Source organism: Carassius gibelio, chromosome A18 (assembly GCF_023724105.1).
Source record: "Carassius gibelio isolate Cgi1373 ecotype wild population from Czech Republic chromosome A18, carGib1.2-hapl.c, whole genome shotgun sequence".
Taxonomy (NCBI): Eukaryota; Metazoa; Chordata; class Actinopteri; order Cypriniformes; family Cyprinidae; genus Carassius; species Carassius gibelio.
The window spans coordinates 7,563,020-7,576,167 of NC_068388.1; the positions used below are offsets into that span (position 1 = coordinate 7,563,020).

The window sequence follows — 13,148 nt, forward strand, 5'->3', positions numbered from 1 at the left end:
TATGGTTTTTTAGATATAATGGATTGGTCGCTCACATTAGTGTTTTGCCTGTAGCTATTTTGGCCATAGACACACATTAACCTTGAATAGCAGCCTGCTGTGCCTGTAGGCATGTAGACACATGAAGAGTTTAGTCATGTAATAATAAATAACTTATCATATAGAATTCTGCATATATTCCTAATCTTGTATTGACAACTTAATTCATCCATTTAATAATAATAATAAAAAAAAAAAAAAAAAAAAAAGAGTTCAGAGTGGTCAAATATCTGCTATAGATGTACCAGTGCAGATTGAGACCTTGGCAACACTTTTGATTTGGCAAGAATGAAACTTAATTTTTTAATTGCAGTGAGTGTGAATTGTTGTATGCATAACTGCTCGGATATTTAATTAATTCTCAAACTACTCTGACATTTATTAGGTGAGGTAAATTAGAAACTATCTGAATCCTTTGATGTCATCTTTGGAGACATTAACATGTCTGTAATGAGTTTTTAAAAACAGATGAATATATATTAACACAGCAAGGTCAAAATACCCAGGCATTTACTTAGGAGAAATGTGACACAGAGAAACAGACATCAGTTTTCTTCCAGTAGCTGACGGCTCATAGTGCTGCTTGATTGTGTTGGTCGATGTGGCTGGAGTGATTTTGTCAAATGGCAGAAAAAGCTCTCAGTGTGCACACTGATGGAAATAAATCCCCTATTCCCAATGTGGTAATCAGTTTGTTGAATGAAAAAGCAGAATCATAAGAGACATAAGAGACTTTATTGTAAGAGACAACCCTGAAATCCTGTAAATGGTTTGAAAAGGGCTGTAGCCAATGAGGATTTCAAGATAGCAGTGATTGAAAAGCGAAAGACAGTCTTTACTTCAGTATAGACGCCAAAGTATACTGTATGTCAGATTAGATTTTTTTAATTTTTTATTTCAACAGCTATCCTAATGTGTTTTCACAAAAAAAAAACACTTCAGATTCACAAAAATACAACCAGCTGGTCACATGCAGATTTCAATATATTGATTGTCACAGACACCAAACAATTTTGATCAATCCTGATAGTGCTCGACTTTTTAGTAACAGCTCTCTTATGCTACTTGCTGTATAAAACTGTCATTATATACAGAGCTGCAGTGGTGACTAGTCCATCTCAGGAGCTAATAAAAAGCACAGGGAAACCACCTAATTGAATGCTAAATTAGCAGGGCAGCAAAAGTTTTTCATGCACATTTCAAGGAACCCAAGGCAAGCAACATGCTGTTCATTGATAAGGAATGTGTAGAGTGCTTGATTGCCATTTGTAAATGTATGCTCTAACAATGTAGTTGAAATGCTGACAGCATGAAAAACTGCCTTGCTACATTTTTCTGACATGTTACTTTATATTAGCTGCAGAAGTTAATATGTAATATGGCATTTCTGCTTCTTACATTTTGTCTAACAAAATCGCTGATATCATAGACCATATTCATTCAGAGACTAAAAGAGATAGAAAATTGTACTTGGAGGCCATCACAGCCTATCTTGTGCCACCTTGATGAAATGGATATTAAGGATTTGCTCAAGAGAAACGTGGCAACATACATCACAGCTAAAATAGGCACTGCATTATTTAAGATGCTAATTTTGATAATTTGAAGAGAAATGAGATTGTGATAAGAGGCAGAGAATTTCTTGCAGATATTGCATGTCTAATAGCAACACCTCAAACAGTGTAAACTGAAAACTGCAGCAACACATTGATTTTGGAGCAGGTTCGGGCAATTTGAAATGTTGGAAAAGGAAAGGCCAACTAGCTTGGGTTGTCATCTGTAACTAATACTAAGATGCCATGAGTTTTGAGCTGAATTCTGGGGATTCAAAAGTAGATTAATTCACATTACTGTTTTAAAGCACCTGCAAATGGAAAGAGATGAATACTTCCAACTCATTAGTCTTCCATAGCCAGAGGTTTGACAAAAAGGCAAAAGGGCTGGTCCACATCACAGCTTATTCTGGCTTTCAGAAACAGGAACATTGTTATTATAGTATCAGTGAGATTGTATAGTCAGTTTACATAATTAATAATATGCAAACTTTGGTAAACTATTTACATTTTTCATCATCAGAGCTACTTGTTGTATCAGCTTGGTATTTTGTTTCATGGTAGACTAATAAATCAGATTGGAGCTTAACAGATCAAGAGAGAGCAGCATTAGATATTTGGCCAGCAAATGGATTGATCTGTGAGTCCAGGTGACAGAAATGACCACCTTTTTTACAGTGGTTTAGTTTACGGTTTTGCGATTATTTAAATATGGAAATAATATGTTAACAGGGCCAAGTAGCCTATTCTGTGATTGTGACAATGATCAAATGTGAAAAATATGTAATACAGTTCCAACTCCTTACTTTAGCTCCTACAATGATAATGCATCTCACATCTGCCTATTTGTAATGAAACTCCATAAGCAACTCTGTGTAATGATCTCTCAAATGCAAAGCAGACACACTGTTTACAATCTGGCACTTTATCTTGTTTAAATGTTTTAAAGTCTAAAAAAACAATTCTAACTGACAAAGAAAAGTGCAATCCTTCCTTTTTTGCTACATAGGTTGCTATAGTAAATAAGAGTTCATGCTCGCCTTCCTGACAGAGTGAAGAATGTGATGGTGACGGAGCAGTATGGAGTGCTCGTGGAAGACTCTACTTCTGCTCGTGTGCACGTCTTTGGGGGTGCAGTACACTGCCATCCGTTCCCTCCACGACTCCTTCAGTGGCCCATGCCAAGACTCCGCCCACTGCCAAGGACGCCAGGGTAAAGGTGAGTCACTGTCCTGTAACATAAAGCACAATGACATTTAAAATTGTATGAGCATTCTGCTGGTCAGTGCTGTAACTGAAAGAAATGAAAATGAAATTTGGAAGTGGAAATTATTATAATTTTTTAAAATTGTATCCGATTTACAATAACCCACTGATGGATTGTATTTACATTTATTCTAGATTAACAAATAAACAAGGTTTTCCTTTCATCTGTGTCTGGGTCATTTTTATTATGCCATACAGTTTCATGTTCCCATAATACCATATATTTATTAAAGCTGGAATTAAACAGATAAAATGACAGATCTTTGCAAGAGAGAGGTATATTGTTTCATTCGAATATTGCGTTATGACAATTTCATTAAATAGTACAAGGTCAAAAAAAAAATTGTTTACATGCATATGAATTGTTCACTATCAGATCAATAATATGCATTCAAAAACATACAGTGAACTTTCATTTAATGCTGAAATATACTGGATAAAATAAATAGAGCAGCAAATAAAAAGATCTAATTAAATTACTTCTAACACAGAAACAGTCTTTTGATTTTCTTTCCTTTGTGTAAATAGAATTAACGAAATGAAGTATTTGAGCTTGACCAGGTCATGTATCTCAAAACCATGTTGTAGAAATACTTAAATACAGACATAAAGTTACAGAACTTAAAAACTGCATAACAGCAATGACCTATCTATTCATGTGTAATCAATATTACTGTATATACAAAATGCCAGAATGCACTTTAGACACAGTTTAAGCCCTCCATTTTATTATAGTTTGCATAGAGATTTAAATTCAATTATAATTCATGTTTGATTATGCACATAGCTTTAGCTGGTTTGACAAGATCATTATTAAGGATTCAAATGGCATTCTCTCTATAGGCTTATCTCTCTCGGGTCATCACTTCTGTAATGAGTAAGTTTGTAAGGAAAGAAATTAGAAGAGGACTGTTAGAAATGCAACCTGGAAATTCCCCCCTCATCCGCTGTAAGAAGCAAGAGATGGAATGTCAATAATTAATTCTACAATTATCTCATCATTAATCTGCTGTAATATGTCCTCACGGACCAGCTGTTTGCACTTCCAGCGAACGTCGACTCGCACAACCTAATGTGCCACGCACAATCAGTCTCTCATCAGCCATAATTACAAGCATTATCAGTCTCTTCCACCCTCTTGCTATATATAGTAATTGTTCATTCTGAGCAAAAGTCGTTTCCGTATGTGGAGAAATGCCGTTGTTCATATTTCAATTTTATAATTTTTTTCAAATATTGCTTCAAAATGGTGAAATAATTACTACCACAGATGGAGGGAATCCAAGTCTTCAAAACAACATTATTACTTCTGTACATTTCCTCTCTGTGGGTAGAATTGGTTTTTGAATTGCACTGGACTTTATTATGTTTTTTTTTGTTAAGATTATACTGTGCTTTTCCTTAAATTAAAGCTCCAGGTATTTCTTACCCAGATAAATGATTGATTAAAGACGAAGCTGAACTAATTGGGTCTTTTGTACCTTATAATGTCCTCTGAGGTTTCAGAGCACCATATTATCTCACTTTCTCTTTTTCTCTTCCCCAGAGCAGAGATGGAAATCTCTCTGCGATGACAGCCATGTCCCTGATGAGACTAGTGCTGTCACCGCTCGAAAGCACATCCTTCTGTTTGCACAAACCCGCAGTGGCTCCTCATTTACTGGACAACTTTTCAATCAACATCCTGGCATATTTTATGTTTTTGAGCCTCTTTTTCACGTGCAGCAGGCCTTCACCAATTCTAGTAGCCGTCTACAAAGGGCTTTAGATGGCAGAGCTCTTCTGGGAGCCTACCGAGACCTCTTACTCAATCTCTACAACTGTGACTTCAGCTTCCTGGAGAGCTATATTCGCCCCGAACCACAGGATCACATGACCGGAGCCTATTTCCGCCGCAGCTCCAGTCACGCCCTGTGCACGCCACCCGTATGCCAGGAAGGTGGCGAGGAGGTTCTGGCAGGCCAACCGGATGAAGTCTGGTGTCCAAAAAAGTGCCAGGCCTTGAACCTCACACTAGCCTCTCAGGCTTGCCAAGCACGAAGTCACGTGGCCATAAAAACAGTTCGTATCCCAGAGATAGGCGACCTACGTACGCTTTCAGAAGACCCCCGTTTAGATTTGAGAATTGTCCATTTGGTGAGAGACCCCCGAGCCATTCTCACCTCCCGCATGTTTGCTTTTGCCGGTAAATTCAGGGCCTGGAAGATCTGGAATGCCACTGGCCGCCAACCACGGTACGTGGACCTGACGCAGATAACGAGAACTTGCAGAGATATTGAGTATTCTGTGGAGACTAGCCTCCAAAAACCCACATGGCTGAGGGGGAAGTATCTTTTGGTACGCTATGAAGACTTGGCCTTGAATCCTGAGGAAAAGTCCAAGGAGATATACAGATTTCTGGGACTGGACCTGCATCAAAGAGTGCTCACATGGATTGTTCATAACACCAACGGCACTGTCCCATCTTCTTCAGAATGGAACTACAAGTACTCCACTAAAAGAGACTCTAAAGCCACAGCTCAGAGCTGGAGAGTACATCTGAACTTTGACATTGTGAAGACAGTTCAATCTCTTTGTAATAGAACTCTTGCTCTGCTAGGCTATAAGCTTGTCCAGTCTGTAGATGAACTGAGGAATATAACAAAAAGTTTAATGGAGCCTAGGACATAGTAAAGTTCATTTTTATGTGAACTACTCATTCATTTAGAAGACACTTTTATCCAAAGTGACTTACTTTGAAAGTGAAAGTGACAGTGACGTGACATTCAGCCAAGTATGGTGACCCATACTCAGAATTTGTGCTCTGCATTTAACCCATCCGAAATGCACACACACAGAGCAGTGAACACACACACACACTGTGAGCACACACCCGGAGCAGTGGGCAGCCATTTATGCTGCGGCGCCCGGGGAGCAGTTGGGGGTTCGATGCCTTGCTCAAGGGCACCTAAGTCGTGGTATTGAAGGTGGAGAGAGAACTGTACATGCACTCCCCCCACCCACAATTCCTGCCGGCCCGGGACTCAAACTCACAACCTTTCGATTGGGAGTCCGACTCTCTAAACATTAGGCCACGACTTCCCTATACACAGAATCAAACAGGACTCGCAGGTTCCAACAAAGTACATTTGGTTACGTAATATTACTTTTAATTTTATTTTCCGTTTTGACAATTTGGATATTAATTGTCAATGTCATGTAAATGCAACATTTTAGATCCTACTTTGGAGCGAACTTAGCTCATGAATAATAATTACGGCTATAATGCTTAGTACCTTTCTTTAAAGGGATAGGTTACCCAAAAAAATTTAATTCTGTAATAATTCACTTACCATTCTGTCATTCCAAACCTGCATGATACTATTTCCTCTGTGGAACGTAAGGGTACTTTTACACTTGGTTCACTTGCCTGGTCCACACCCGAATTTGATTGCTCCCCCCTCCCCCTGCCCCCACTGGACTGCGTTCATATTATGTTATTTGTGTCCGAACCACGGTTCGTTTGCGTCATCAAGGCGGCACAGGAGAAGGCGGCAAATGCATAACATTGCTCTCTACACTTTTATATATTTACATTTTTGAACCATTAGTTTTGTTTACAAAGCTTCAGTAACATAACGACACTTACGTCTGTCTTACGAATGTACTGCAAATGATCTGAAGTACACTGAAGGTGAACAGAAATGAGACATACAGCATGTCAGTCATGCTTGTCCGGAAAGTGAGTGAAACACACACAAACACAATCAGATAAAACGTCATTAATAGCGGTTCACTTCCGCGATTTGGTACGATTGCGTTCACACCAGCAGCAACTGTACCAGAGTTCACATGAACCGTACCCCAGACCACCCTTTTTTAAGAGGACTCTGGTACGGTTCACGGGTGCGCACCTGAGTTCGGAAGACAGCGTTCACATCATCCAAACGAACTGAACTATGACGTCAATCGAACCCGGGTGCGCACCAAAAGTGCTAGTGTGAAAGTACCCTAAAATACATATATTTTGAAAATGACCACACAATGGAAGTCAAAGATTACCAAAATGGTCTGATTACTAAAATTCTTAAAAATAATTTATTTTGTGTCCTGCGGAAGAAAGTAAGTCCGGTTTGGAACAGTTCATATCATGGACAAAATTACTAAACCCATGAACACAGCACATTTTGGAAGTCTGAGCTCAAATACCTGCCGATATGTAATCACAATTGCATTTCATTGCCTACATGTGTTGCATACTTATCTCTGCATAGAAATGCAGCGATTATGAGTCTTGGGTATATTGAATTGTGTCAGTCTTTAGCCTTAAAATACTCATCCATGCTGTCATTTACATTAAGAAATGTATTACTTCTCTGTAAAACATGCCCTTAAACCTTAACACTAACACATATTGGAAATATGCTGTGTAAACAGTTCCTCATCTCAGGTATATGATGACAATTCTTCAGCCGGACTGCCAGTTAATAAATATGCAGAGAAAAGACGAAAACTATATGGTTGAATAAATTATTCCTCTTCATATTGTTTCAGTCCCTCGGAATCAGTGGTTCACAATGATATAATGAGTTTTATTCATTCAATTATTTATTTATGGCAAATTATTTATTTATGGAAAAGGTACAGAATTATGTGAGACACTGTGCAACTGGTATTTTGTAGCAGTATTAATGATAGGTTCTGAGTGCTTATTTGTCTATATGAAAGCTTTCTATTTTACACATGAACACACTGACCTGTGTTATTAATATTTAAGCATGAGTGGTGGCAAATGGAAATGAATCTGATGCACTAGGTTAGATATAGGTGTTGGTTGCTGTATGGTATTCTCTATGGTCTGCTATTCTCAACAGTTTTCCCCCTTTCTTTTAATACTTGACATTTGTGGTGTTCTGCTGAGGCTGGAGCATTTGGTGAAGTGCTAAACATCTTCTCAATGTCAGCAGTCCAGCGTTAGCTTGAAAATCGAAAAAGTGACTACCAAGGGACATGGCCATAATTCAGACTTTCTTCTTGTCGGTTCCTTTTGTTTTTAAAGCAAGGATGCCTGACGTTAACATATTTAATGGATGTTAAGCTTTGGATTGATGAGTGGTCTACCATTTCCTCAGATATTGTCATTAAGCACATAAATACAAATTCATCAAAAATATTTTATTGATTTTGAAAAGATATATAGTGAAAGCAGCTGGATTTAGCATAACAGATACTGCGCATACAACATAACTGCTACGGATATAGGAGGTATTGCGCAATGAAGTGTGAATTGTGATTCATTCATTGACATGCAGCAGTTAAAATGAACTCATTCATTAAAATGATTAAGACTTCATGAAAACACAATACAGCTCAAGTGAGATTAGTTTATGATTAACTAGCTCTCTTGGTTCTTCTAATGCTTTGGGAGCTGCTTTTCAGAGACACTGTTATGAACGAAGAGAACCAGCTGCTGAACAATGCCATTTATTAGCTAGTATTAGTTGCTATTTTTAGTTTGTTACTCTCCAGCGTAGTCTACTTTTGTAAGTGGCAGAAAAAAAATATTTATCATGAGAAATGTTATTACTTCCAGTTTTGGAAAGAAAGAGGCATTGGCATGGCATGTTCAAGAGAGGCATTATGAGTAAATGGTTGCAAAACACCTTACCACACGGATACTGTGAGATGAGTCCCTATCTTCTAAAGAAAGCACAAGTAAATGTAACCACTGGGTTCTATGCCAGGACACACCTTCTACCCAGAATCCTAGGGGTTAAAAGCACCCTGAACGAGTAATCCTCCCTCATTTACAATCACTCTCTGCCCTGCAGCTGCTGACTGCAGGGTTATTTCTCAGAGGTCCTGAGAATATATCCATAGAAGAAACTCAATAGAAACGGGATTTAAGATGGAGGGAGAAGAGAAGCCATCTCTCTTTGAACTTAATCTGCAAAGGCAACACAAACCGGCAATAAAGCAGAGTTTATGACACCCTCTGAGAACTGTTTCATTGGCTTTTCCATCGCACCCTGACATACAAAGACACCAGCCGCCTGAGTCAGCCACACAGTTAATCGCCCATCTCTTCACAGCCAATATCAGCCCCCTCTGTCCTTCTTAACCCCGCTGACAAATTTAGACCTCCGAGGATGGTGGTAACTGATGTTCAGAGCAAATCCACAATGTGTGGGGGTGTACAGTGTGCTTTCGTACATGTGAGTAATGTATTAGCATGAAGAGATGGTGAAGTGAAGTGGCCACAGGTCAAGAGTCTAACATATGCTCAGCTGCCAAGAGAGAAACAAAAGGGGGAAAAAAACCAACCTGCTCTCTACGAATGACCCCTTTTATCTTAGAAAATGGTCACATAAAGGCCAGACACAGACTTGTGGGAAATAAAAATGAGTCTACTGCAGAAATCAAGAATACGAGAGCTGGGTGCAGGAAACGTTATGGAGATAAATATTGTTTCTTTTAAACAGGTCTGCTGTCACTGCTCAAAATATGAGTTACTATATTTACATTTTCCTTTACATCTACATCTTTCCTTATCACTATGGCTGCTAAAAGATATGTTTTTTGTATTTTTTTATTTACTTGTACAGTAGCGTGATTTAATAGTTTAAGGCTGTCGACTCTTATATCAAATATTGATCATCATTTGAAATAATTTTTAGTCAGTTCCAAAGGTGTGAAACCAACAATGAAAATATTTATAGTTTTTTATTTTTTATTTATTTAATACAATATTCTATATTACAGAATCTCTTCTTAGCATTTTGAATAAATTTAACTGAACTGAACTCTCTAATTTGAAAAAAATTAGTCAATGTGGTTTAAGGCTTTTGGACCCCAATGCAGTCTTCAAATACATAAATAAATGGCAGCCAGGTTTTACTGAAATAAGCGATGAATAAATAAACTCATCCTTAAAAATTTACATAAATCCTATATTTTCTGTCCCCCTCCATCGTACCAGTCTGAAAATGCATCTCCATCCATCTCACTCTCAGATTTTCAATATCCACAGTAAAACTTAAGATGAATCACTCTCCTAGCTAACTGTGTTTAACACTGTGATTCACCAAGACTGATTTGACAAGTACTGTGCAGGCAATAATCTATACGAGTAGGGTACAAATAAAAATCTGTATAATTTATGAATGGCCCAAGACATAATCTTTAAACCATTTCTCTGTATAATGATGTTGCTTTGAGAAAAATCTATCTCGCTTGTCTCCTTTACAGAACAGACAGATACATCTGGAAAGCTTTACAAAATGTATTCAGTACCCTTGAGGAAAGCAAAGCCTAACGAAAGACTTTCAAATCGCCTTGTTCTCTCCGTCTGCAAAGGTAAATCATAAGTCCACATAATTAAAATAATGAAATGCTCAATTGACTCCCTTCAGGTGCCATTTGCTTGAAATTTCGTCTGATGGGGCCATGAGACAATTGCTGAAGCAATCCTACACGGCGAGGAGTAATTAGCCATATTACAATTTGCAGTAATGGGCACCATAAAATTGAATCCCGAACACTCTCTATATTTCATGAGCCTGTATCTTTTTATAGTCTCTGGTGGGCCCAGGGCCATAGGAGGAGGGCATGATGTTTCACTGCCAAAAAAGTAGAGAATCTGAGTGCTGCAAAGGAAGAAATGCAGCTTGAGTGGACTGAGTGGTAAAAGGGTGTGTGGGTGTATGTATGTGTGCATGTGTGAGTTTGCATGTGCATATACGACTATGCAAACTTAGCATCTGTTCTGTCAGTGTTTTTCAGCAAACCCGGCATTCTCACTCCTCCCACACTTTATTTTCTCTAAAACTCACATTCCAGTCATTTCAAGACAATTCTTCCTTCATGGAAAAGATGATTACCCGCAAGTCAACTATACAAACTGTAATATTCTCCAAAGTGCAAATACAGTAGTGGGTTAGTAAGTGTGTTCCACTCTGACTGTCAGTGTATTGGTAACTTAAGTAATGTGCATTTGTTACAGTAAATTGCATTGTTTAGCAGGAACTCATGCTTCATTTTGACCATTATACCATGAACATTGTGTCAAAAATAGCTATGCTGCAAGCATTATATGCTTGTGAACCATATCATGCAGTGAGGCAATGCATTCTGACAGCATACCAGTCAGTCTGTTTCCAGTATTACCCCTTTTCCACAGTTCATGTTGTTTAGATATTCTTGGGTTTCTTTGTTGATGTTGTTTTGTACAGAACACTTAAAATAACCAGGATTTTATATTGCCAGTAGATTAAAAAGTAATTTCTTGCGACTATGTCTTGTATTCAGAGTTTTACTGTAAGGCTAGTTCATTATGTGTCATAAGTAGTATAAAAACAATTATATAATGCTGCATTGTTGGATAATACTGTGAAGAGTTTAGTTTGAAGTCACCATTATGGTGATTAGTGTTATCTCTGGCTGAGAAGTTTGTATTTACTTTTAATTAATTGAGCCCAGCAGACGTGTCACAGAACAAAAATAGTTACACTTGTTACATGGATAAAATAAATCAAGTCACCTTTATTTACATAGCGCTTTTAACAATACCGTTAAAATGGCAATAGTAAACACTACATTTTCAGTTAAAAGCGTTTTAAAAAGCAGTAAAATTCATCATTGAATTCAGTGATGTCATCATCCAGCTCAGTTCAGTTTCAATAGTATCTGTGCAGTCAAGTCAATGATATTGCTGGATATTAAGTGTCCAAAACTAAGCAAGCCAGAGGCGACAACGACAAGGACACAAAAGTCCAACGGTGACAGAATGGAGAAAATTTTTTGGGAGAAACCAGACTCAGTCAGGGGGCCTGTTCTCCTCTGGCCATAAGCTCTGATTATAGGCTAGCTTGCAGTCTACAATGTTACAGAAACAATATTATCTTTTTGAAATAATTTAGGGTTGCTGAGGTGTTTACAATGCTGTACTAGTGTGGTGAGCTGAGTGGTAGTTTTTTTTTTTTTTTTTTTTGTATTTTAGTATGTATTGTCAACCAGGAATATGCCAGTTTTTATGATAGATCTGTGATATGTAAATCTGTAATATATAAATAATATTAGTATTTTTCATGCTTGATCATGCTAATGTCTAAGAAAAGTGAATGAACAGCTTAATGCTGCTATGTTTACCTTATCTGGCGAACACAATTTATGTTTGTTATAGCGTCTGTTTTGATGACAGGCAGAAACACATACTTTGACATACTTTCATAATTACTGGATCAATTGAAAATTGTTGTTGAAATATATATGCACTTGTATTAAGTTAATCTGTGTAAATAGCCAAAATAGTATTGTAATACAGATTCAGATTGTTATTGCAATATATGTACTGTACATTATTGGTCAAAATTGAAGGTAGATAACTACTTTCAATGAATATACCCAACTGTAAATTCATGCAGTAAATTTTTTAGACTGCACATTCTAGTATGTACTTCAGTTGTATATGAAAATGAATGTGGAGAAATGGCAGGATCCCAGAGGCTGGTATGTAGTGGGAGAAGATCATGTTCATTTGTGTTTTTTATTTATTCCTCTTCATTATCAGATTATTTTATCCACCAAACATATGCACCACAGGGGATGAAACGATTGGACGGACTAGTGAAGGGTTTGCACTATATCGCAGTGACTATTGTATGATGAAGGGGAGAGGATTTACAGTACTTCTCTTCCCAAATGTTCTCTCTTTCTCTCTCGCTCTCTCCCACTGGATCAAGGTGCACTAGAACTGTCAGCAAATCCACAATGAATTCCATACAGCGCTCATTTTTTGAGTGAACTCATCCATAATTCAGCCTCAACGTCAACACACAACTTCACTCACAGAAGTCATTCGTCCACATATACCTTGTGTCTGTTAGCCCAGATGATACACACATGATAAAGGAAAGCTCTCGGACTGAAATGTGTCTCTGGGGGAGTGATGGGTGATGTGAAATGTTTGGAATGATTATAAAGGACATGTTTTATGGTTAAAGGAGCCCATGAAATCAGAACTGGAGTTTTCAGTGTCTCATTGTCTTTGAGGCCATATGCCAAAAATTAAGCATATACTGTATGTATTTTGCAGACTTTGTCTTTCATGTTGCATATTTTTTGTTCCCATCAACCTTCTGCCCTTAAGATGGATATGCTAATGAATGTCTCTCTCCAGGACTGCCTTGTAACTAAACACAATTATAGTTTACTGTAATATGTATATATAGTGATGGTGATAAAACTGTCAAGGATTATTCCTGAGCCTTTTAGAGGACAGTAAATTTCACTAATAATTTATAATCAAGCCCA

At 37.7% G+C, this 13,148-nt stretch overlaps 1 protein-coding gene across 1 annotated transcript; it reads left to right on the forward strand.

The window, feature by feature from the left end:
- The first annotated feature begins 2,672 nt into the window (after positions 1-2,672).
- LOC127934707 (carbohydrate sulfotransferase 1-like) lies at positions 2,673-5,952 on the forward strand. Its single transcript, XM_052532254.1, has 2 exons — positions 2,673-2,811; positions 4,405-5,952. Exons 1-2 carry the CDS (start codon positions 2,673-2,675, stop codon positions 5,526-5,528), a joined length of 1,263 nt encoding a protein of 420 aa, XP_052388214.1. The 3' UTR covers positions 5,529-5,952.
- The last annotated feature ends 7,196 nt before the right edge of the window (positions 5,953-13,148 follow it).

What these genes read in the sequence shown, in the direction of transcription:
- LOC127934707 (XM_052532254.1), top strand. Translation starts at nt 2,673, where the DNA reads ATGGAGTGCTCGTGGAAGACTCTACTTCTGCTCGTGTGCACGTCTTTG. An exon ending in CCAAGGACGCCAGGGTAAAG is followed by an intron (nt 2,812 to 4,404) that starts GTGAGTCACTGT and finishes TCTCTTCCCCAG; the next exon opens with AGCAGAGATGGAAATCTCTC.